The 24,609-nt window shown below is 42.9% G+C and overlaps 1 protein-coding gene across 1 annotated transcript in view; it reads right to left on the reverse strand.

The window, feature by feature from the left end:
* Positions 1 to 24,609, reverse strand: part of ANO4 (anoctamin 4) — a 387,697-nt gene that overhangs the window by 37,608 nt on the left and 325,480 nt on the right. The window contains exons 18-22 of the mRNA XM_090041055.1: positions 14,964 to 15,104; positions 10,209 to 10,373; positions 4,763 to 4,799; positions 1,781 to 1,892; positions 478 to 535 (exon numbers count right to left, since the gene is read on the reverse strand). Coding sequence (XP_089897181.1) covers positions 478 to 535; positions 1,781 to 1,892; positions 4,763 to 4,799; positions 10,209 to 10,373; positions 14,964 to 15,104 — 513 coding nt within the window. The remainder of the gene's footprint in view (positions 1 to 477; positions 536 to 1,780; positions 1,893 to 4,762; positions 4,800 to 10,208; positions 10,374 to 14,963; positions 15,105 to 24,609) is intronic.

Raw genomic sequence — 24,609 nt, forward strand, 5'->3', positions numbered from 1 at the left:
ATTGTTAAATGCCATTCTATCAGACCAATTGGGAAGCTCATTTAATTGTTTTGTGTGATTTTCAAATTGATTTGTTCATTCTAAAATCTGAGGACCCTAACCATGAAGACTACAAAATCTGATTATAAAGAGATTAGAATGAGAAAATCACAAAATTCATGTCTGAATTTGGTGCACAAGGATATCATTATTCTTTTAATTAAAAAAAAAATCCAACCTAGGCTACTTGTTACCGTCAGCCAAATATAATAAACAGAACCTAATAGCTGAGCATTAAAAAAGCTACTATTGTCAACATGGAAATGTTTTTGAATCAGGTGTTTAGGAATTGTACCCATGGGTTTGAGTTAAAGAGCAAATGGTAATCGAGGAATATATTCAAATTACTCAGAGTCTGCCCTTGCTATTCAGTCATGTGAGAGAGGTGCTGCATCAATGAATTTGCTCCGAACAGTATAATAGTTATAAAATACTCACCTCTTCCAGTCTCCACTTGTTTATCAGCCTCAAGTAGGCACCAGGGTGTCCTGTGAATCTTCAACAGAAAAAGCACATACCAATTATTTTACATACGGTCTGCACTCACCATATTAGAAAAAGAGTGCAGCAGAGCCATTTTAACTCTGTTGTCCCCAAATAGGATTTATTTAAGTATCAAAGAAGTCATTATGCAGAAAGACATGAAGGATTCTGAACACAATACATATTAAAAGCCAAGCATATTTTCACTGTAGTTTTATGTAGTTGTTGATTTTCTAATACATGATATTCTGTTGACAATCAGCATCTAGAGAAAGCAAAATACCAAAACTGAGTAAAATTAGGGTTCAGAAGCTCCTGAAAGCATTATTCCTGTCTGGAAAGACAGCATGAGATACAAACCACTGCCTGGTCCACTCCCTTACACTCAAGTGGCAAATTTAATCAGTAGCATAAATAAGGAAGGGGCTGGGGGCACAGGGAAGGGTGACCAAAGCATCAGCACCAGATGCTGACTTAGGCAGGAGCTCAAAAAATGTAGCCAACACTACTGCTGACCTGGCCACATTGATGTTGCCAGCAGCCTGGTTGCAGCCATTGCCCCATGCACTACTGCTACCCGGGACACAGGACTGTCTAGTTATGCTTCTGTTTGGCATCACACTTCTTGGGAATCCAGTGACAACATAAGTTTTTACCAGGAGAGCACATTTTTCATGAAGGCCTACCATACCTTCCTGCAAGTTTCTGGATGTAAACAACTCATACTAATGGATAATCCATATCTACTCAGATCCCTATCTGTTTTGTATGGAAAACAAACAGGAGCCATGCAAACATTTCCCTTATTGTGTGCAGAAAAAACAAATGCCATCACTTACACTAGTTTTTGATTTGCTGAAAACTGGCCAAATTGTAGATCAAGTGAAGCAAAAGTTATATATTATTCAGGGAACAGAAAAGCAAGGATAACATATTAAGTTTTTCTCTTATCTGTAAACATTATACAAATAAAAACCAGGGCCAAGTGACCTGCAAATAGCTTATTAGCAAATATATCCATCTCTGCAGTGGAATTTTAAGAGTTAGCGTTAACAGAATGTGATGTTATGGGATGAACTGAATATTCTGTTTCTAACCTTTTAAAAAGAAAATCTAAATTTAACCTTTTTCTGCTTTATGAAGATGGACTTTGCATTTGGCCAGGTATGACCACATGTCCCCATTTTGTTTTATTAATGGCAATATCATATTTCCTCTTTGCTCCAAGCACAAAGAGCTAACCAGTGTTAGTTCTTACCTTCCGAGGAAGAATGCTATATAAAAGGTAGAACTGTTCAGATTGACAAACTGGAAAAGAAACATTTTCAAAGTGAAGCTGTTCTCCCACTCCGACTCAGTACGAGGCTGCTCTGTGAATAAAGAGACCAGACTTTTGAGAGGTTTTAATTATATTAACAGCTTTACTGGGCTGAAAGACTGCAGGGATCTTTCAGAGTTGATAGTATATTTGTAATTTTCTCTCCTGATCTCTGTTTATAAACTGACAGCTAAAAGTAACCCACAGTGAGGTGGCTTGTAAAAACTCTTACATATTTTGTTTGATATTTTATCTCTGGCCAGGCAACTTCACAGGACATGATATGCCAGTTGGCTAGAGGAAACGAGTACATTCAGTTTCCTTTATTGAGATGCAGAGTACATGTCACCCAGCAATCCTGCAAAGGTTTGGTCTTTTCTGCTGTTTCCATTTCTGCGATCTGGCAGAATTAGATTTGTAGAATGTACCTGAATATGCAGCCGGAAAACCCCCAGTTTCACACAGACTTCACACTGACCTGAAACAAACACTTTCTTCATGGCTTTTTAAAAACAATTATTATTATTTTTAATGTGATGGCACTTACGGAATCTACATAGGGACTAAAAAAAGTTACCACTGTATAAGCTACTAATAAAAATGCAGTCATGCCCCAGAGATTTTGCAATCTAGGACTTAAACAAGATGTTCTGAAACAGGTGACTAAAAAAGGAAAATGGGAAAGTGAGAAGTAGTCTTTACTTCCATTTTGATATATTGTCAAAACTATAGTACAATGCTTCAGCACTTGTGCTATGCTACGCACAATCTTACGAACTCTTACCAGTGGCCAAAGTGCCTAGTAGTGAGAGTAGCTCCACTGATTTCAACAGGAGTACTCTCGGTGGCAGCAGCAATAGTAATATTTCTAAAGCAACCCCTATGAAAACACAGCAAAAACTCAGTTGCCTACTGACTTCAGGCAAGTGGGTGGGTGGAACCTCTAAAGCAGCATGTGAGAGTACAAAAATGTAGGGATGGAAAAATAAAGTCTTGGATATAACTAATTCCCAGCCTCATTCAGAGATGTTTGCACCAATCAGGTCAATTTTAGCTGATCTCACCACTTTACTAGCAGACAATGTGAAGAATACAAAGTAAAGCTGGATATGACCAGGACTGTTTAAGCTAAGGATTTCCAACCTTTTCGAATGTGGGGCCGGATCATGAACTTTTTATCACCCAGTGGGCTGGCCAAAGGACACTCCCCCCGCCATCAGGAAGCTGCTGAAGGACAGTATTTACTGTCGTTTCCCATTGCAGCACCTCGGGCCTCAGAAAATGGTGTGGTGGGCCGCATGGCAGCCCGCAGGCTATATGTTGGACAAGCCTGGCTTAAGCCCATGAGCAAGCAATCTGAGGAAGCTGCAAACAGCTGATCATCCTAACTGATACCCCAGCAAAAAACGGAATTTCAATAATTGGGCCTCAAGGTCATAACAGCATTTATTGCTGTTACCATGTTGTTAATAAATATATATATATTATGCCTGTATATATATCTAAAGGCATAATCCTAGAGCAACTGCATTGCTGAAAACTGCATTTCTAAGTTACATCTGGCATGGTCAAAAATAATGCCAACTGACTTTCAACATTCAACTGCATACCATCAATCTGAGATGTCTCAAAGGAAAAACAGATCATCTTGTGAAATATACCTACTATGTACAAATGAAGCCTCTTCCATCTTTCTGGGACTATGGACGAGGCAGTTCTAATCCAATTCACCCAGCAATATGAGTCAGGCATTCCTGACAGAACCAAGGCTAAACCCACAGGGTCCATGTAGCACAAAATGCATAACTGAGAATCATGAGATTGCCGACAGCAATATACCCCTCAAGCAACATGGGCAACAAACTGGACTTCAGATCCCTCAGGGAATAGGAGTAATTATCTACTGTTACATTTTGACTCTGATCTTTCAAGCAGGACCAGAACTACCAAAGAGCCAACCCAGTCCTAGCAATATTTCCTAGCTACCTAAAACTACCCTCCCCCCATGATTGTTTCAATAACTGCCAAGAAGTCCACCATAAACAAAATAGCTCACTAGCCTTCATCTAACACAAAAAAATTACATTCATGCATTTCACAAGCACAGGGTCAATGCTGATGGAAAGCCAGAACTCAGATGAAAATGACTTTTGAAAAAGATGTAATCTTAAAACACAGCATATTATCTAAATAACATGCATCAGATCAGGGCCGTCCAACTGGAGAGGAGTTGACATGTGGCCTGCAAGCTCCCGCCCAACCACGACTCTATCCATTGCTCTCACAGTGGAGGTGGCTGGGGACTTTGACTGGGTCCTCTCTTCCTCCTTTGGCTTCTGGTTCCTACCCCTGCTTCTGAGGGGAGGACAGCACAGCAGGAAAGGATCAGGTTGCCCATAATGCACACATGGTAGGGAAGGGTGCTGGGCTGCACACTCTGTGCACAGCAAAGAAGAGAGGCAGGATGTCCCCGCTGCATAACGTGCACAGCCGAGAAGGGGGGTATGGGTGCTATGTGCGTGGCAGGGCAGGCTGCCCACATAGCACATGTAGCTGGGATCGGGGTGCTGTGTAGTGGGAGTAAGTCGGGCTGTGCACATGGTGTGACGGAGTGAGGCTGATGAGTGGTGGCCCCCTGGGCCTGTAGACCACGCTTCTTGCGTCCCTCTGCTGTCTAGATCTAGAAGCTAGATAGTCCTGCATTAGATTAACCAAGGTGGTCTTTTTTTGATTTGACAGAGATAATTGTTCAAGGTGAGATCTTGGCCTCTGTGAAGTCAGTGGTAAATATCCACTGGCTTCAAGAAGGCCAGGATTTCACTCTCCCCATTTAGAATAGCGCGCTGGCTGGCAGTTGAAGTATAAACAAACAAAAAACTGACCAATGCAATATTGTTCAATTTCAGATTTATCACCACTTACCTAAATTTGTCAGTAAAAGAGCAACTTTTTCATACAGCTGCAACAAATGAGAAAACCTCTTAATATGTGAACAAGTCATTTAGACCTCATTAAAAACATAGACATATATTTTGAGGAAGAATAATTGTTACTGCATTTTAAAAGCTGATATTCCCATAATGTTTGTGACATTACAATTATGTGATCAAAATATGAAGATAAATAATATTTAGTTCTTAGGATTTTTCAGCCACAGAAGTGGTTTACAAAAGAGAGGCATCATTTCCCCTCTCCCTCCCCTGCTTCTTCCCTTATTACAGGTGCAGTACAGGAAGCTTAAGTAGTTTATAAAGCCATTATATTGAAATGAAGAAGTGCATGAATTTGAATAAAAAATTTAGCAATGACTTTGGGCTGAAAAAGGTTGTTTAATTATGGGGAGACACAGAAAACTGGGGAAAACTTGACTGTCAAGAAAATTAATCTGAAGAAAAGTAGACCTTGTTTTTTTCTTTTTGGTCAAGGAAAAGGTCACTGGGGAGGCAGGGGAGCGCAAACAAATCCTTTCTTCTTCACTATCACAAAAATGTATTTGGCTATTCAGAACCATTGAAGTTTTCAGAATTCAAAGTGACACTTGCCTATGGTACTAGGACTCCTTTTCAGACTTCTCCAATTAATTGTTAATTTATTTTATTAATAAATCTTGGTTTATGCATTTATTTACTTTTGAATAGCACTACAAATATGCATAATATTCATTGTTATCCTAAAACCAAAACACCATATTTTTAGGCCTCAAGAGACTATGTGAGGCCAGAGATTTCAAGTCAATAAGTATACTAAATGCCTTTTGACATTGATGGGAGCTGAGAATACTCTTCAACTCTTAGAAGGGTTTACCACCTTTCAGGTTTGGGTCTTGTGTGTACCCATTGTGGGTTTTTCATGTCAACTGACTTCACCAAAGGTTAATTAAATGTAATCAGTTATAAACCTACTGCTTAGAAACATTACTCCTCCCAAACACTATCATAGCTATTAATGACACTCCTCCCTTTCAAGAGCTTTCTGAATTCAAGTGGTAATTTTAATTCTTGTTTCATGTAATTCAAAAACTGATCCCTTGTCCAGCTTTAAAAGCATCTCTATATGGAGCATGATAAATGCGTGGGTTATACACTGATCTTAGTATTGAATATGCCCTTTTATAAGTCCACAATGACTGCATGCCTGTGTATCAAGATTATGTTTCATTGTTATTCCTCCCAGATCAGTCAGACAGTGTTTGAGATTCTGTTAACAGGGCTTGGATCTGATTATCTGCTGCTGCAGTTCATCACTACTAATCCCAAGGGCTCCACTTACAATCACATTTTATTCAGCATTCATATTTTCTATGCACAGTATTATTGATATTAACAGGATTTATTATGTAAGATAAAGCTAGTGACTGCTGTCAGTTCAGGCTGCATAATTATCTGGGACACATTAGATCTGAAGGTCATCTAACCTTGTAATTAATGTGAATAATTGCATTATCCTTCCAGCTTTTGGAATATCCTACCTAAAAGTTACTTGCAATTCAGAGTTTTCCCCTGATGCTTATTCTTTGACAGGTTGTAAAGCTGTATTAGAATCTTTGACTGCAGTTCATGCTGCCTTGCAGCTATTCCCACACTGCTATAAACACTATCGTGTTTTCTCACCTCAAGTTCTGTTTATATTAATAATCTCTCTGCTGCCTTTCTTCATTTTTCTCATTTTACATCTAGTAGCAGATTCAACTGTTTCACTGCCATAAGTTATTTTAGGACATGTCCATTAGTTTTTTATTCTCCCCAAAGTAGAAAGTAAGGGTAGAAACACACATCACCAAATAAAAGCGGATCATCTGTGGTGGGACATGACCACCACAGCTGATCCACTTTACTGGGAGACACACATGACTCCAGCTTTTTATAGCCATAATGTTTTTCTAGGTTTAATCTGGACTATAGCCATCACAATATACATGTGGCCATCTATAGTCCAAATTACAATTTGCTCTAGTCCTAATTAATTAATCCTCACTGAATGATGATTAAAGTTAATGCAGACTAGGGCAGTCCAAAACAGGCAGTTAAAACTGTATTAATTAACATGTATATACGGCACTTGCTTTTAGGGAAAACAGTCCTTAGGAACTCAGATAAATACTGCAAATATCAGTCCCTGCAGGAAAAACTCATTTGGGTTTTTGGAACACAACAGCGGCTATGAGGTACAAAACCTTTACAAAGTCAGATGTGCCAACAACATCAGGTCAATTGTACCCATTACAGCTTCTGGAACAGCACTTTAGATAAATTGCTAGTAGGTTTGCAACAAAGTAGCAGTGCTTACAGAGGCTTATTATTGCCTCCTAATTGGGCATACACTCCCACACAGAGGCTACAAATTGGGCCTGTTAAGGGGCTGTCAAGTGTATAGACTGTGTACAGCCAGTGCCTCCTGCCGTGATGGTCAATGATCATCTGTTAACCCTTAATTTGAACTGAAATTTGATTCAAACTGTGTGATGTGATCAGTTAACATGGTTTAGAAAATGGTGAGCATGTCTACAAATGACCTCCTTGTCCAACACTAGGCCCTTTGCCTGATAACGGGACTAGGGGCAATATGCTCCCCCTGCCTGGAGATTCTCTGTGTCCCTTGCTGCTCCATGTCAGGTCCTGCACTGACCTGTGCCTTACATAGGAACCCACACTGACTTATGCCTCCACCTGAAGCACAGGCTAGCACAGGTGGAGCACAGGCTAGCACAGGTCCTAGCCAGGAGATGCAGGGTACCAGGGATCCTGCATTGCTCACACCAGGACCCATGATTCAGGAAGAGGCACAAGTCTGTGTAGATCCCTATGTGGAAGCACTGGGGATTACCTAGCTCCTGTATGGCTTCACACCACCATGTGCTGCAGTCTACCCTGACCCATAAATCTGCATGAAGCACAGGTTGGCCAGAGTCCTGGCAAGAGGCATGGGGTAGTGCAGGTGCTAGGGACTTCCTGGGGCTCTGTGCCTCCATTCTGGAACTGAGCCAAGTCCCATGCCAACCCAGAGGCACTGGTCAGCATGGGTCCTGGCATGGAGGGACTGGGCCCCAGGATTCCCCCAGCTCCCGGGGTTCTTTGTGCCTCCTTGCCAGGACCCCACTGACCTGTGCTTTACAAAAAGGCACAGGCCAGTGCAGGTCCTGGCATGGGGTGTTATGGAGTAGTGTTGGAGCTGGGAACTTCCTGGAGCCCCACACTGGGACCTGTGCTGATCCATGCCGCTACATGAAGCATGGCTGAGTGTGGGGATGGGGCATGGCTGGGGCATGGCTGGCTGTCCTTGGCACTCCATGCCTCCATGCTGGTCAGAATGGGTCTGGGCATGGAGACATATGGTGCTTTGGATTCTCTACATCCTGTACCTCCATGCCAGGACTGATGCAAGCTTTCCTTGCTTTCAGACACATGCGTGGGGCATCTCTGTAAGTAGGGAACACTAGGCAATTGTACAGGATGGGGCTCCTCAAGCACCCAGAGCACCTGCCCAGGGTAGCTGGAGAGTGTAGGCAGCTCCAGGGCTCCAAACTGCCTGCACTCTCCTGCCACAGAACAAATAGAAATTGGTCATAATAAAGTGGCAGAATGTATTAATACCTTTTGTGGCTCCATTAATGTGACATGACCAAAGGTAGGGATGCCCATTTGCTTGGCATTTGTGCCATAACAATTTTTATGGCAACACAAATGCAACATCTGTTTCTACCCTAAAAAATAAATTTAATAGCTTAAGTTCCCTCTAAAACAGGGGTGGGCAATTATTTTATCTGGAGGGGCACTTAGGGAGTTTTAGTGAGACATCATGGGCTGGGTCAGCACAGCACAGTCCACTGAGGCATCTAATATGTGGAATAGGATTGGACTCATAATCTTAACTGCCCCTCTTTCCCCACCCCCATAAAAATACCCTTAAAAGTTCTCAAAACAGCTTCCCAGTTCAATAATGCCCTTTGCTCCCTCATACTACCCCTCTTTCCAATCTTTTAGTCATCATTCTCCTTCTCTCCCTCAGAAAACACATGGGATGGTGGACATATCTTACAATTTCTTCTAAAGGTTACTCAGCCTAGTTATGGGTACACAAAATAAGTGAATTCCTGTAAGTCTTGAAGAGTTCTCTTTAATATCTCAGGTGACTGCAAATTTTTATGAATTGTTTGCGGAGTAGCCAGCACTTAGAAATCCATTGCTCAGAATTTATATCTTAAGTTTCTGCCAAAAATCAACTGGATAGAGAGTGCCACTCATGGAAGAATAGCATGCTTTCAACAGTACAGACTAAGTAGATCAAAACATTTTGCAATAGCTGCAATTTCTGAAGGGTTTGAGCAGGTAGCCTCTATAAAATGTATTGCAATAACATAACCTCCAGGAGACAAAGACAGAGATAACAGCAAAATCCTCATCAGAAAGAAACGGAAACCATCTTCTGGCCAAAAGCAGATGTCAGAAGACATATTTAACATCTGAGGCTCATGCCCTCACCTTCCCCCTCTACTCCTCATTCTGATCTTTTTCACTGGGCCTTTTATCAAGGCAATGTTTTCCTTTACTAAATGACTGGGTTCAAATCAGTTTACATGTAATTGAAAGTCAGTCTCCTCCCCCTCCCTCCTATCCCATAAGTCTCCTTTCTTAGAATGTGGTAGTTGAGAACATCTAACTGTGATCTTGTGAAGGCTAGAAGTAACTGATGAATTCAAACCTACTCAACCAATCTTACCCTCTCCTTATGAAGTATACATTTTTTTAGAGTGCTTTCACACGTAGGGTGGAAGTGCTTGTTCTGATATAAGCAAGAACTGACTTTGATCACTTTATTTAGAAAGAAAAAAGAAACATTCTCTTCCTCTTCCCACTAAAGCACATTTAAGTAGGGTGACCATATGGGACAATGTGAAATCTGGGACACTGCCCCCTCCTGCAGGCTGCAGGGAGTCAACAGTCCATCAATGACCTATTGTTCTTTACTTCACAGGTGTTAACAATCAGTAACTATTGGTATTAATGGGTAATTTAGCTGTACGCTAGGGCTTCCTATTTCACAGCTCCTGCCTCTTTGCCTTTGTGCCCTGCACCTGGGACACTCATTTGAATTTTCACCTGCCTGCCAAGACTGGCTTCCAAAATCCACTGTCCCAGCAACTAGAATGAATATGCCTCTTTACAGAAGTATAACTTTTAAATATTTTCATGTAAGCTAATAACACAAACAGAGTGGACACTTAGGTGTGGAGTGCACTGAATTCCTATTCAAGTTGGCAGGAATTCATTCAGGAATACATTCAGAAGCCTGCAGACTGGGACATATATGGATCAAGCACCTGCAGGTGGTTTACTTGAGATCCTGGTTAGTTCTCCTTAGTATTACTTACCACATTCAGTAGCATGATGATGGAAAAGTTGATGCACACTGCAGTCCCTGTAGTTGCAACCTGAGAGTTATTCCTGATTAAAGCCCACTTAAAGGCAGCAAAAGTGCTGACAGTCACAACACGGTAAATAACAATGCCAAAAACAGCAGCAATCACCACACAGATCTAAAGAGGGGGGAAAAAAACAACCAAGTAAGAAATCCCAAGCTTCCTCAGAACTGGAATTTCTTCCAGAAATTCTCAAGACTATAACAATCTGAAAACACACTGATAGGTGTGAAACTACATCAATCTGTTTTTCAGAGAAAAGTTTTACCAGAAATAATATCTCTGATTTCTGATCCACTTCCTGTAACATAAAATATGTTTATTACCTGATCAAAATAATGTCTAAATTTAAACAATTTCTTGAAAATACAAATGTTTTATGCCACTGAAAGTTGCTGGTTCTTCACCTCTAAAGTTTTCTTTATTTGGATGAAAACTCACTTCTCTATAGGCAGGCAGTATGAGACTTATGCATCAAACTTGAGTGTTTAAATAGTGCATCGGGTTTTATGCTGATGTTCTCCTCAGAGGTGGTTAGAGGCATGAGATTGTGCATTACTTCAGACATCTGCCAAAGGCTGTCCCTTGTAGACCTGCCTGAATATGAGAACCTTGTCATTCAGGCTGGGGATTCAAAAGTGGCTAGACGTGATGCTCACACTCATTCCCATATGTTGTGTTGGCTTCAGAGGGATGGCAATGGATCCAGTCTCATTGGTAATATCCTCCCAGAGGAGACTTTCAACAAAAATTGTAATTATACTGTGGGAACATTGCATTAGAGCTGAGACCACTAAATCAGCACATGCAAAACCTGAGCATTAAATAGCAATTAACCAAAGTTTTTATCATATTTGAACTGGTCACTTAGGGGGGAGGGGGGTCAAACATTTGGGAATTAACATGGGTGATTCAGTCTTCAGTCTACATTATAATTTAGCTATGCCATTATGTCTTCAGTAGCAGCCAAACATATATTAAGAATATCCAGGTGTGTTAGCAGACCATGAGCGTGTAGTTAAACCTGACCACTTTGTGATAGCCAATTAGAAAATACAACTGAATCTTTTCTGAGGACATTTCATGCTAATCAAGTCATGTTTACATTCTTTATTACAGAACTGATTTCTCAAAGGATGGCATAATCCAAGTATAAAGAAACCCGAAAAAGAGAAGCTTAAAATCTGTGCGAGCATATAGGGCCAGATCATCTGATTCCTTGCTGATACTCTGTTGGCACAGAGCAACACTAAAGTCACTCTACTTCCTTAGTTAGTAGAGGACTGCCTTTTGATGAGTAAAGTTGTATGTGGAGTAGAGATCTGTTAGAAACTTTTTTATCACCCCCTGCCTGGATCCAGAACACAGGAAAAAGGAATATGGCTCAGAAAGCTCTATCCTCTGACGATTGCTGCTTATTAGAAAGGATGGACAGGCAAAGTAAACCAGGACAACTTTGACATTGTTCTGGTTTACACTGAGACTGGCTTGAGGCTGGACAGCTCTAGGATTGGAGGAGAAGTGTGTATATAGGATGGGAGCATGTTCCAATAAGTGGGCTCAGTACTGGCTCCAATAAGAGAGCCAATTGGTCCTAATAAGAACTATGAGAAGAGTGTCAGCAGTCAGGAGTCACAGCAACCTGAATAATATTATTCTAATAGTAAAAAGGTATTGTGACTTCATTTTTAATATTAATTAAATTAAATTAAAAACTGTTCATTGTAAAAATTGAAGCTAAAACTATTTTGCTGACCCCAACCTACAACTATTATTATATGCATACAAATAAAATGGGAAAGCATTACTTTTGCCTGAAGGATTCCTCTGTTCAATTCAGAATTTTTTAGTACATTCTGGGGTACTACTATACAGTAAAAATATGGAGAAATGTGTTTAATGCTCACAGATTCAGGGATTTTAGTTCAGGAACAATATTTAAGCTGTCTTTGTTCAAGAACAATTTCCAAGGGATGAATCAACTACGATTTACTTGAGTAGGGCAAGGACCCATACACCAAATCCCACTAGAGTGTTTAGACATTGGATTTAAGTGTGTGTGTGTGTGTGTGTGTGTGTGTTTTACACACTCCAGCCTACTTTATAATTAAAGGTAGGTACTGGTAGTCAGGATTCATGCTGCTCTTGGTCTCTGTACCTTGTCCAATTCAAAACTAGGAGGGTCAGTATTTTGCTGATGCCATGAATAAGGAACCGATACTAGGGTAGAGGGTGGGATATAAGCTACATCCACTATGCTCAATGTTTCCTGCTGGATAGCATCAAGCAGTTTCTCCACTCAGCATTGTGGCTGGCTACCTAACAACACTGTTATAGGGAAAGGCATGAATTATGTTATGGTTCCCAATCTAGGGACCAAGGACCTAATATATAGATGTGCCACAATGCTGCATGTTGCAGCACCTAAGCTACTTTAATAATGGACTCTAACAAGGAAAGTCAATTGGGCACATTGTATGCTCAATCCAACTGACTACTAGAATGTGGCCAGAATTTTAGAACACAGATTTCAGATTCGGAGACTTCAGAAATGCCCTATTTGGGGTATTTATGCCAGTCTTTGTATATTTTTATCAGCCCAGTGTAATCCACCTGTATCACAAAACCGAAACATACCTATAATTCTAAGTTAGGCTTTCTGCTTCATCTTGTTTTTAGTGCATGTACAGAGTTTAGATACCACGGTGATAAGCATTCATGAATACTGACAGGGAGAGCTTGACATTGATTCCTGTCAGTTTTCAAGGGCAAGAAAATTAAAGACTTCAAAATGATTCCTTTGTTAGAAAAATAGATTGGATTCTCCTATCTCACTTGAGCAGTCCCCTCCTACTGTCAGCACCATGGACACCTGAGTTTCTTTTTATTTTTGACCAGTGGCATACATTTTAGTCTCCTGTGGACTGAAATGCTTTTATGTAGCCCACAACGGGCAGCTCAGTAGGGATAACTGTGAAACATAATGGCCTGTGAGATACAGTACATCAGACTAAATGGCCTAAGGACCTTAACCTCCACTAAAACACAGTACACAGTGAACATTCATAAGGGGAGTACAGCTTTGGCCATGGCTGTGAGAGAGAGTTTAATATTTAAATCACACAGCATAAGCTACAATATCACCTTTAGCAATTAGGCTAATCAATGTATCAAATTATCATTCTCTGATTTTTATTTTAAAACTAGACCTCTGTCTCTTCCCTCTTCCTCATAAGTAATGACTGCTCATCCCTAAACAATAATTCAGGGATTAGCATTAATATTTAGGGTTTATATAATGGATACATTCAGTAAAAGTAAACCATATAGTAAACTCAATGCATATAATTCGCAATGTTATGCAAATAAACCAAAAGTAAACTCAATGCATATATATTAAAGTGCTTTAAAATCCAGTGCTGAAGTTCTCATTCAGGTACCAAGCAGCCCTAGATTTTTGTGACTTAATTCTTTCCAGAGAGGACAAAAGTACATTGATTTTAACTTAGTAAGGTCTTTGGCCATTTCTTCTACACATTAGGAATTGGTATTTCCTCTGAGGTACCAGTAAATCAGCTTTACCCCACAAACTTTAGTATATTAATTACACTAGCAGAGCCCTGTTTCATGCATTTTTTTTTACTGAAGCTCAACTATAAAGCAATAGAAAGATTGTTCACATAAAAATGGTGATTTCCTTCCAATCTCTTCCCCACCTGTGGAAGACAGATACATCACTTCAGAGATTATTTTGTGCAGGATGCGGACAGTGCCAGGCTATTCTATTTGGAAAGACAGAATATAGGCCTCTCTCTGAAAAAAGGTTAAAGACTGGCTTGGAGCAGGAGGAGGAAAAAATGCTTTCTCCACCCAGTGGAGAAAACAGGAGGAAAAAATGGTGCTCGTTTTGTTATATTTAGAAAGTCAATTGTGAAGCAGAGAGGACATCAGGAGGGCAACGCCGAGCAAATAAAATCTAAAATTGGTACCTGAAGTCATTAACTTAGCTATTGAAAGCTGTTGCCCATCCTTTGGTCCTTTCTCTGCCCATCTATCATCCATAATGAGCATCCCTGATTTAATATTCCTTCTGCCTGTCCAGCCTAAGACTCTGCTTTGCTGCTCAGAAATAAGCCTCCCATTCAATTTAAATGGAAATTTTCTAGTCTAGATCACTTACCTGTATCATCACAGATGTTAAGGCTGTTATATTCTGCTTTCAAACCTCGTGGAAAAGCATTAATTCCCACTAGGGCTAGAATATGACACCCACTGTGATTTAGACACATTGCTGTTGGTGGGCTGCCAGTGTGTAATAGATTCAGTAGTTCAGAGGCTACAGTGAACATTTCAAGAAGAAGTAGAAAACAAACACATCCCAGCAGCATGGCAAAAAAAATCACTGTTGTTTTAAGCTTTGCATTGTGGAGAAAGCACTCAGTTTGGAGGGAACTGTATAAATTCCCGTTAACAATGAAAATAATACTTCTTTCTCTAGACCTCTGTCATGCATCGTAACAACGACTCTTGAAGACTCTAACCACAAGCCCTGAGAGCACTTTTTAATTTGGGTCTCTCAGTGCCTTTCAGCAAAAGCATCTTAAGCTCCTACATGTGCCAAACAATCTCATCTAGCATCTCCATGTTCTCAACAGAGATATAAGACTGTATTTCAAGCAATTTGTAAAGAAATTAAATCTCACAAACCATAAAAAATATTCCAGATGCAGAAACAATAAGTCTGCTGCATTTGTCTGCAAATGCTTGATAAGGCTCTGGCTTTCCAGATATGGGGTTCATCCGTTCTTTCTTGGAGTACTTGGCTTCAAACTGGGGACGTATTTCTTCCTGCAGAACAGATAAGCAGTGTTTATGTATAGTACAGTTATGTGAGGGTATCTAGGAAACTTTAGATTGCTTTCTTTGTAAAATCAATTCTAGTAAATACACCAGTCCAGTTAACCCTTAAAAAGGAAAATAGTAAATCAAAACAAAAGGACATTTGCATTCACAGCATTACATTGGCAAAATGTAACACTTTTTTTGTTACTTACTCATTTAAAGAAGGCCATTTGAAATGTAACATTGTTTCAACAATGACAACAGGACACTCCTTGATATGCTACCATCCTGATGATACAGGGATTTTGATACTAAGAGGGTAGGAACTCAATAGATCCTGAGCAACATTACATTGAATCCTTTTTCCCATGTTCTGACAAGATTTCTTGCTTGACTTCCCCATTTTAGCAAGCAATTCTGCAGCATTTCAGGCAACTCAGGCAATACCGGATACAGGGTCAGTCTTAAACAGTAGGCATTTTGTCAACTTCTGCTTTACCTTAACTCTCTATAGAAACTAAGTATATGGATGTCTTACAAAGGTTAAATTACTATAATCTGTTTTACAGGCACCCCATGGGCATGTCCACCTGAGATGCATTAATCCGCATCAGCCTAATTTAATGTGCATTAAGGCCATGTGTCTACACATGCATGCCCTTAATACGCATTAAAAATGTTGAATTTAGGCATAATTAATTAAAGCTCATTAACACATGTGTAGATGCAATCCAGCACTAACTTTAGGGGACTGGCCTAGGGGGCTGGCCACCTCTCCTCCCCCCAGAGCTGGGCTGCTCTCTGACAGCCCCTAGCTATAGGCCATAAAAGCAGCTGTAAAAAAAGCCATATAAAAGCCAGCTCTGCCTGGCCTGTCCCAATCCAGAGCTGCTGTTTGGCCACAGGTGAGTGTTACAAATAGCTGCAGCTTGCTGCACCTCTTACCCAGCCTGAGATTCCCGCCCCCCAGGGCTGTTGCCTGGCTGTCTCTGCCAACAGGACCAGCACCTGCTCCCTGCTACTGCTCACTCCCAGCTGTCTCCTGTACTTGCATATCCTGTGGTGAAGTGTCTCTGCTGTGTGTCTCCCAGTCCCTGGCTGTGCCCCTGTGCTTACCACTGCTGTCAGCCATCCATGGATGGCCATGCAAGGCCAGCCATACAGGGGCCCAAACAGCCAGCATGGGATGACAATGTTGTCACCCTCCTCCCCATTAAGTCCTGGCCCTGCCCATGTGAGCATGCCTGTGCCAACAACCAGGGTCTCCAACTAGACCCGGGATGAGGAGCACAACCTTGTGGCATTCTGGGGCCGTGCCGATGTGTAGAGGCAGTTTACGCAGGGTGGATGCTTGAACACCCACCTTTATGAAGCTCTGTTGGGCAGGATGTGGGATCAAAGGAACTCTTAGCTGGTGTGGCAGTGCTATGTAATGGTCAAGGTCTTGTGGGCACAGAGGATGGCTGTGACAAACTTGAATCATCAGTTTGGTCATGCCCCAAAGTCCATGCCCTTTGTGCAGTAGCTAACCTACATTTTGGCAACCCAGGAGCTAGGCCACACCCCTGCAAGTGCCACCAGCAGGGGTGGCCTGCCTGAGTCCCCCTCCCACCCTCCCTCCTCCTGTCAGCAGAGGAGGGGACTTCAGACCTTCAGCACCCTGCCCCATCCTCTTCCCCAGCTGCTGCATGCACTGGCAGCTTGGGGAGCTGTGCCTAATAGCTGTCTTGCCATTGGTGCAGCCCCAGACCCTTGCATGAGGAGTGGCCAGCCACATCCCCACCAGCTGTCAGCAGTGCCAGCTCCTCCCTGGGGGGGGTCCCTGACTGGGTGCCAGCTTGCTGCACATTGCAGGATATGGACACCAGGTGCAGTCAGATGCCATCACCAATGGGGAGGCCTGTGCCAAGCTGCCAACCCTGGACACATGGTAAGTCCCACACTGGGGAAGGACACTCCCACTCTATGCCTGGCCCACCCACAGTCCCCTCGCCCCAGGTTCCCTGACCCACAGCATGCAGAGAGGCAGGACACAGTTCAGAACTTTATTCAGCAGTCTGTGTCTCTACAGCTGGGTGGGCATGGGCCTCTCACATGCTGAGGAAGGCGTCAATGCTGGCGGTGATTTCCTCCTCAGTAGTGTGGGGCAGGGATGTGTAGTGCTGTGACAAGTAGCCCTCCAGGTGGTGGCAGAGGTTGCAGGGCAGTATGGGCTTTCCCTCTACATCATTGTAGCTCAGGGTCCCAAACGAGGAGTGCAGGTATATTTGAGGCAGCAGGAGGATCATCATCAGCAGGGCATAGTGGCTCAGGCACCCCTCAGCCTGCAGAAATGCAAGCACTGACTGGGGCACACATAGCAGGGGCACACTTGGGGCAAAGCTGTGACATGGGGGGCAGCCCTAGGGCACCTCCACAGAGAGGCCCCCTGTGGGGAGGGCAGGGGCATGGATAGTCCCTTGTCCCAGTTGTCTGGGAGCCCCATGCACTCTGAACCTGGGTGCTGCTGGCTGGGCAGCAGCACAGCAGAGTGGTTGGCCTGCAGGTACATAGGGGAGAGTGGGGTCTGAAGCCACAGCAGCAGGTGCTGCCATAAGCCTAGTCTGGTCTGCCCTGGGAAAGGGGTTTAGGAGACAGGTTGTCTGCAGCCAGCACCCAGTAAGTCAGCCAGTGGCTGCCAGAGTCTAGGCCTGCCCAGCTGACTTACTATGGTCCTGGGCACCTGTGCATGGCCGACCCCTACTCAGTTCAGAGCATCTTATCTCTGAAATGTTATACACTCTCACAAAAGTCTTATGTGTCTTGCCTCTGCAGGGCCAACATCTGGATGTGGAGAAAAGCCCACCAGCCTCAGTGGGGATGCCACCTCAGGGTTGCCCCCATCCATTGCTGGAGTGGTCTAGGTGTGTCAGCTGTGCTAGCAGCACACCAGGGACCAGACCTGGCTGCTCCAGCATCTGGTGGCAGTGGTGGAAGAGTGGGAGGTGAGGGAGCAGTCAAGGGAGTAGACCTGGTGGACAGAGGACGTCACCTGGCGGGAGGTATAGGACCAGGTGCAGTGGGACCACTGGGCCTGCAAGGAGGCCCTGGAGTAGGAGTGCCTGGAGCAGCTCCAGCAGCAGGGGGATGCCAATTGCCAGAGACCCTCCTGGCCTTGGCAGCCACGTACTTTCCCCCTGTTGCAAGGCCACCACCCATGGCCCCACAGGGCCCTTGCGTCCTACCCAGTGCCCTGCAGCCAGCTCCCACCTGGCCCTGGGAGGAGATCCTAGGGTACCTCCTGCCTGCCAGACACCTGGCTTGGACCCTGCCCTGGACCTGCTGCCACACACCTGGAGATAGCCCTGTCATTCATCCATACACCATGCAGCCGAAGGCCCCGCTCCACATGAGGTCACCACCACTTGCTGGGGTTGCTGCAGCACCTGGACCTGTGGGGGAACATCTAGGGGCTGGGGTTCTGGGTACCTGCCCTGGGGTTCTGCCCCCTGGGCCCTCCCTTATAGCCCCCCCCACCACTGGGCATGAACAGTCAAAATATTGTAAATCATTTTCAATATGTATATATTTGCCTCATGTATATAGTTTGTCTCCTGTATACAGTTTGCCTCGTGTAAGTGGGTTTTGTAGTGTTGGTAGATGGGGAGGGTTGTGGAGGGGCACTATTTGTTGAGCGGGGAGGATGGGATTGTGGATTGTGAGGGCAATAAAGTTTTTTTTTGTTTCACTGATGTATGTGTCCTGAAAGTGGTGCTGGGGGTAGGCATGGGGTAAGTGTTGTGTGGGCGGCAGGGCAGGTGGGCTGGAACAGGGAGTGCAGGAGGAGGTGGTTGGGCAAGGCCTCCTGCAGTCAGTGTCCTGGACCCCACTAGGAGGTGCATGGTTCTCCTGGGACCCAGGTGGTGAGGCCTCCTGGGGCCAGTAGAGCCATCACCAGGGCCAGCAGCAGCGCAGGGCACTGGTTGTTGCTGGCAGGGGCTGAGGTGGAGCAGCGGGGCACTGGGCACCTCTGGCAAGGGTAAGGACAGGGGCAGCCCTGGCATGGGGAGGCAGGGTGGGTAGGAAGGGAGCTGTTGTGTGCTGCCCCTCTGCTGGGCATGGGACTCCTAGGCAGGGAAAGGGCTGGGTAGGAATCAGTGCTTCCAGGTACTAGCAGTTGGCGCTGACTTTAACATGGCTGCCAAGGGCTGGCATCCATGTGGCTGGAGGCTGGAGCTCCCCCTAGTGGCCACAGGGGCACACAGCAGGACTGGAGGGACTTGGGACTAACTTCAGTGCAAAGTGCACTAACTTTAGTCCCAAATCTCTGCATGTGTAGACACCTGGCAAAAAAATTGCTTAATGAGCATTAGCTTAATGCATATTAAATTTAGTCATGCTTATTTGCACATGCAGACATTCCCTATTTGCAGTGTTTATTCAACTTTTACTCCAGTGGTATCTCCATAGCCCCATCTTCAGATGCACTAGAACTGTTTTGTGGTGCAGCCACTCCTTAGCTAGGTAGGGAATTTTCCAGTAGCATATAATTAGCATAATAAAACTTTTATTCCACCTCCCCCTGTGGCTGATGTAGAGAGTACTGCCAAGGAAAAACAAACATGGATTAAACTGTCAGTAATCCCTAGCCACTGTAATAAACTCTTATGACTGTTAGCAGTCAGCATAAATTGTAACAGCCTTGATGGTGCTTCTGTGCTGTGGGACTGATTCATTGTACAGGTGACCAAGGGTCAAAGGAGCACAAAGTTGCTTAGGACCACCTTTGTAGCTCCCAGACATCTGCCACAACTGAGGATAATGGTCATTCATTACTCACTTCCTAACTTTAGCTGAACTTACTGGGAATTTCTGCACCATTTTGGCTCTAACTTCCATGATTAAACTAATGTAACTGAAATATGCAGGTGTGGTAAAGATATGAGAGAAAGACATAATTCAGTGGTACACAAGAAAATAAACAAACTACCTGACCTCAGCTCTTTGCTTCTGCCGAGAAAAAAAAATCTACAATAAGTGTTTGAATCAGTTTTCTTTGGGTGAGGTTATATGTTATACTTAGACCACACTGTGGGCACTTAAAATGTGTCTGCATGTTAAAGCTTGTTAATTCCTGCTAAGTGTCCTTTGAGTATTTCAAAGTTATGCCACTTTAGATGAGGGTTAACTGTGGGCTGTGCTACCTAGCCTATGTAACTTCAGTCTGCTTTAGAGAGATAAAATGAGCAATTTGCAGTCTTCCAGCATCCTAGGATGCACTGCTTTCCCCCTCCACACACAACCACCCACAGCAGGGATAGAAGCAGGTATCTTGGCTCCTTGCCATGCCTCTGCTCAACTACCTTACAGTGGCAAGTCAGAGTTGCATAGGCATAAAATGGTATTAACCCTTAATGGGCTCCTGCTCACAGCATGTTCTAACTGTAACACTGGTTAACATTCCACAGATTTAGTATCGTCTAAATGTAATGTGTAACTTAAACCTCTGAAATGCTGGCTGGCTGGTTGGGTAGGCAGGGTAATATAACACCCTGCTATTCTAGTACAGGAGTGATCAACCTCTGGCCCACAGGCCAAACACAACCCACAGAGCCATGGCATTCAGCCTGCAGGGCTACCTATGGGTTGGGAAATGTGATGGAGTGGGAGCAGTGGCAATAAATACTGCCAACTTTCTTGCTACCAAATTCCCAAGCCCTATGCAACCTGATTGAGGCTGATCCATCCCCTCTTCCTCTCCTGTGTGGCTGGTTTCAGCCAGACCAGACCTAGCCATGCTCCCTCCTCCCCAGTTCTAGCCCCTGAAGGGTCTAAGCACCATCCATCTGGCCTGAGGAGGAAAAATGTAGGGCACGGTTGTTCTAGAACATTATCACATGGTTTCCTGTTTTTCCTGCAGTACCTGGGTATGAAGCTAATAAAGAGACTGAAATGTAATATCTGCATAGGAATGATGCAAGTGACACCACTGTGTCCGGGAATATCTCAAAGGAGAGTATGTGGTAGCAATGAGGAAAGTCAGTGCACAGTTTTATCCAAAAAGACCTCAAAGCATTTTACTACCTGATTTACTAGTAAATCCAGGAGAAGCTAACATCTTCCTCCCTCTCTCATGCAAAATTCAACTAACACCCACCCCCTAGCATACTTTACTTACACAAACATCCCACAGCTCTTCTCCAGCATACATTAACCTCAATATACCTATGCTCTTCACATGATGCAGATAAAAACAATTCTACTGTTTAATGGCTTTGCTTTGTCCACAACTGCCATGAAAACCTATTTGAAGTATAACTGCTGTTCAACTGCTGTGGAACAGTTTTGATCACAAAGTAAAGAATGTCTACTTGAAGGTGGCAACTTAAAAAAGGCAAAGTATACTGTGGTCATATGATAATCCTTCCTTATGAAAATTCAATGGGACTTTAAAGATCAAAGTATTCAGGAATTCACTGACTTACATTTTTCTAGCAATGGCCAGACTTCTAATCATTACTTACTTATATGTGTCTCTGTTTAAAAAACTACACTTTTAAAAAAAATTGCAGTTAATTGCAGGGAGAAATTTGCCAAAAATGAGAGTTCCGTCACACAAAATTTCTCATGCTAGCAATATCTCATTTTCAAATTTCATGATGAAAATTACATCAAAAAGAAAAAAAAATCGGACATTGTATCTAATCCTAATAAAAACAATACTTCCATTATTAAATTATGTCTATTTAAAACTATAATTAGGGATTTTAATTGATTTTGGTGACATTGATAATCCAACAGCTGTACTGATTTTGTCCATTGATAATTGAATAGGTTATAGAGAAGGCTTAATTAGTACTACTTATTAAAAATAGCATAAACAACGTCTAGTTCACAAGATAAATTGTATAAGGGCCAAATCCCTTTTGACTTCAAAGGCATGTACACATGTGCAAAAGCTTCATGGTCAGAGGCTAAAGGATGAGACATTTTAATTCTAGCTGAAACAGGATACCTGCCTTCCATCCAGCATGAACCATTCCAATTCATTACTCACAATACAGATTACCCTGATTTTTAAACCTTATAAAAAGTGTACAGCATATCCTAATGGATGATGGTCCCATTCTGTACCACATAATTTGGCTTCATTAGTCAAATGTCCAAGTGATTTGAGACACCATGAAAACACTGTTCTATGCAAACAGACATGGAAAGGGGATTTTGCAAAAGGCTGATCATTGAAAGGGGATTTTTCAAGGCTGGTCATTGAGCAGGTTTTTTAAAACACAATGATTTAAGAGCCACAGCTGGACTTATTTCCACTTACACAGTGTGTGCTCTGCAGGTTTTTCTGTTTTCAGCAGCAGTATGCAGAAATGGTGTAGAATCATGAGATACAGCTGGGAGAATGACCTCAGTTCTTTTCTGCACCCTGCCAAGCCTAACACATGGATAATTACCTCTCTCTGGCTTTAGGATAAGTCATTGGTAGGGTTAGAATGACCAATTGCCAACCCTCACGGTGCCATTGGGAAAGAGCATTGATTCTTTTCAGAATTAGGACCTTTGACAAGATTTCTGAAGAGGTGGAGGGAAGAGGTGGCGGTGGGGGTTGAGAGGGAAGTAAGCTAACCTAAAGGTGGATAAAATACACTTTTCCACTGGTAAGGAGTCTATCATTGGGGCACATACAATCTTACTTAAGTCCTTCCCTGAACCAGACTGAAATAATATGCTAAAGCAATACAGCACATAATGTTGTCCAGTTAAAACAATATGGTAAATAGGACATTGTCAACTTAGAGAGAAAAATCACACCTATACCTGAAAATATACTTGCTTTAGTTATAAGTGATCCCTGGAATCTTTATAATGAAAGGAACTGAAGAAATATACATTTCTGCTGTCTTTGAAGTGTGTTTACTTTTGCTTTTGACAGCCTGTCAGGCACCTGCACATTTTTCTCATACATAGACTTTGCTCTCATACATTGTTCTGAGGGGGCTGTAACATGCACTCTGTTCTCCAGGTTTCACAAGAGGACACTTGCAAAAGCAGAAATAAAGCTGAAACCAAAGCCGTCTCTAGTGACTTGTAGACATGAACACAGGGAGGAGAAGACAGGAGGCAGAGTGCTCTTACCGCTCTCAGGTCTGATCAAAAGGTGTTATCACAAGAGTAGGAAAATGTTATTATTTAATAAAAATGTAAATATAATCATTCTAAATGCTCTACAAGAGGAGATCTGCATCAATAAATACTATATTTTTAAATAAAACCACTGCAAAGAATTTGAGTTGACAGACTTCCTGCTATGAGGCGTAAAGTCTAGCTCCACACAGAGGAGAATACGAAGGGACTGCATGTGTAAAAAGTTCCAAAATATCCAATGTGGAGATACCAGAATTCCTGCAAAGGCAACTAAGAGGCACCATCAATTACTGAAGTGTCCTGTGAATTCCTTTTAGAGCATGTCTATACCTAGGCAATGCCACACTGTTTTGTTCCTACCTCTTGAACTGGGAACAGTGCAGGTAGGTTTGAGGTACTGCTGCACCTGGGTAATAACTAGGAACCTACTTAATTCATGGTTTTGCAGTTTTTGTGGAGACCACGAAAACTGGCAGTATCCACAATCACTGGGAAATAATCCATCGGTTGTGATTTCCCACAAAATCAACTAACCCCACCCCCCAAACCACAGCATATTATTCATATAATAAACTGTTTTAAAATCTCCTAATCCTTACCATGAATTTAGACAATGTAACAATCCCTCCAGCCACTCTCATATGCTTGAGAAGTACTGACTATCTGCAATGATGGCAGGGCCTTTCTGCCAATCAGCAGTGATAGTGGGGCCTCTCCACTAATTAGCAGTGAGGGACAAGACTGCTGGGAAATGCCCATGAAATTGGCCCTTCTTGCCGTGAGCAAGCACAAAAATGGTTTTGCCTTGCCATGAGTTAAGTGGGTCTCTAGTAATAACTGCAGAGAACAGCCAATTAGCCCTCCCACAGTACTGCACTAAAGCAGCATGGCAAGTTTCAGCATGGCACCACCCAGCAGAAAAAGCTGATGGGAGAGTTATGCCTTTAGTGTCTTTTTGTTCTAAGGAATCACACCAGTAAAAGGCTTAAATCTTGACCTGGAAATCAAGATTTTAGTTCTTCAAGTTCTTGAGCTCTAAATTAAAATGTCCTCTCACAGTTTTTCTGTGGTACTAATCACTGGGGACTTCTAACCATTAGGAAACAAAACCATCACATTTTAGCCTTATTTAACATCTTAAGTCTGAGCAGCTCCATTTCAGCGTGCTCTCAGTGGGATATATATCCCTCCATTAGTAAGTGACCACAGCACTTAGGGAGTCGCAGGACTGCAAATCAGCACTTGAAGAATGTTGGTATTCTCTAGACACACTAATAACCATTTCAAAGCAGTCCTAGGACTGGTCTGACACCACTTGCATATGGCTGGTAAAGCTCCCACAGCTACTTAGAAGCCTATTTTCAGACCATGACCATCC

This window comes from Crocodylus siamensis, chromosome 4 (genome assembly GCF_052110815.1).
Source record: "Crocodylus siamensis isolate JL-2025a chromosome 4, ASM5211081v1, whole genome shotgun sequence".
NCBI classification, from domain to species: domain Eukaryota; kingdom Metazoa; phylum Chordata; order Crocodylia; family Crocodylidae; genus Crocodylus; species Crocodylus siamensis.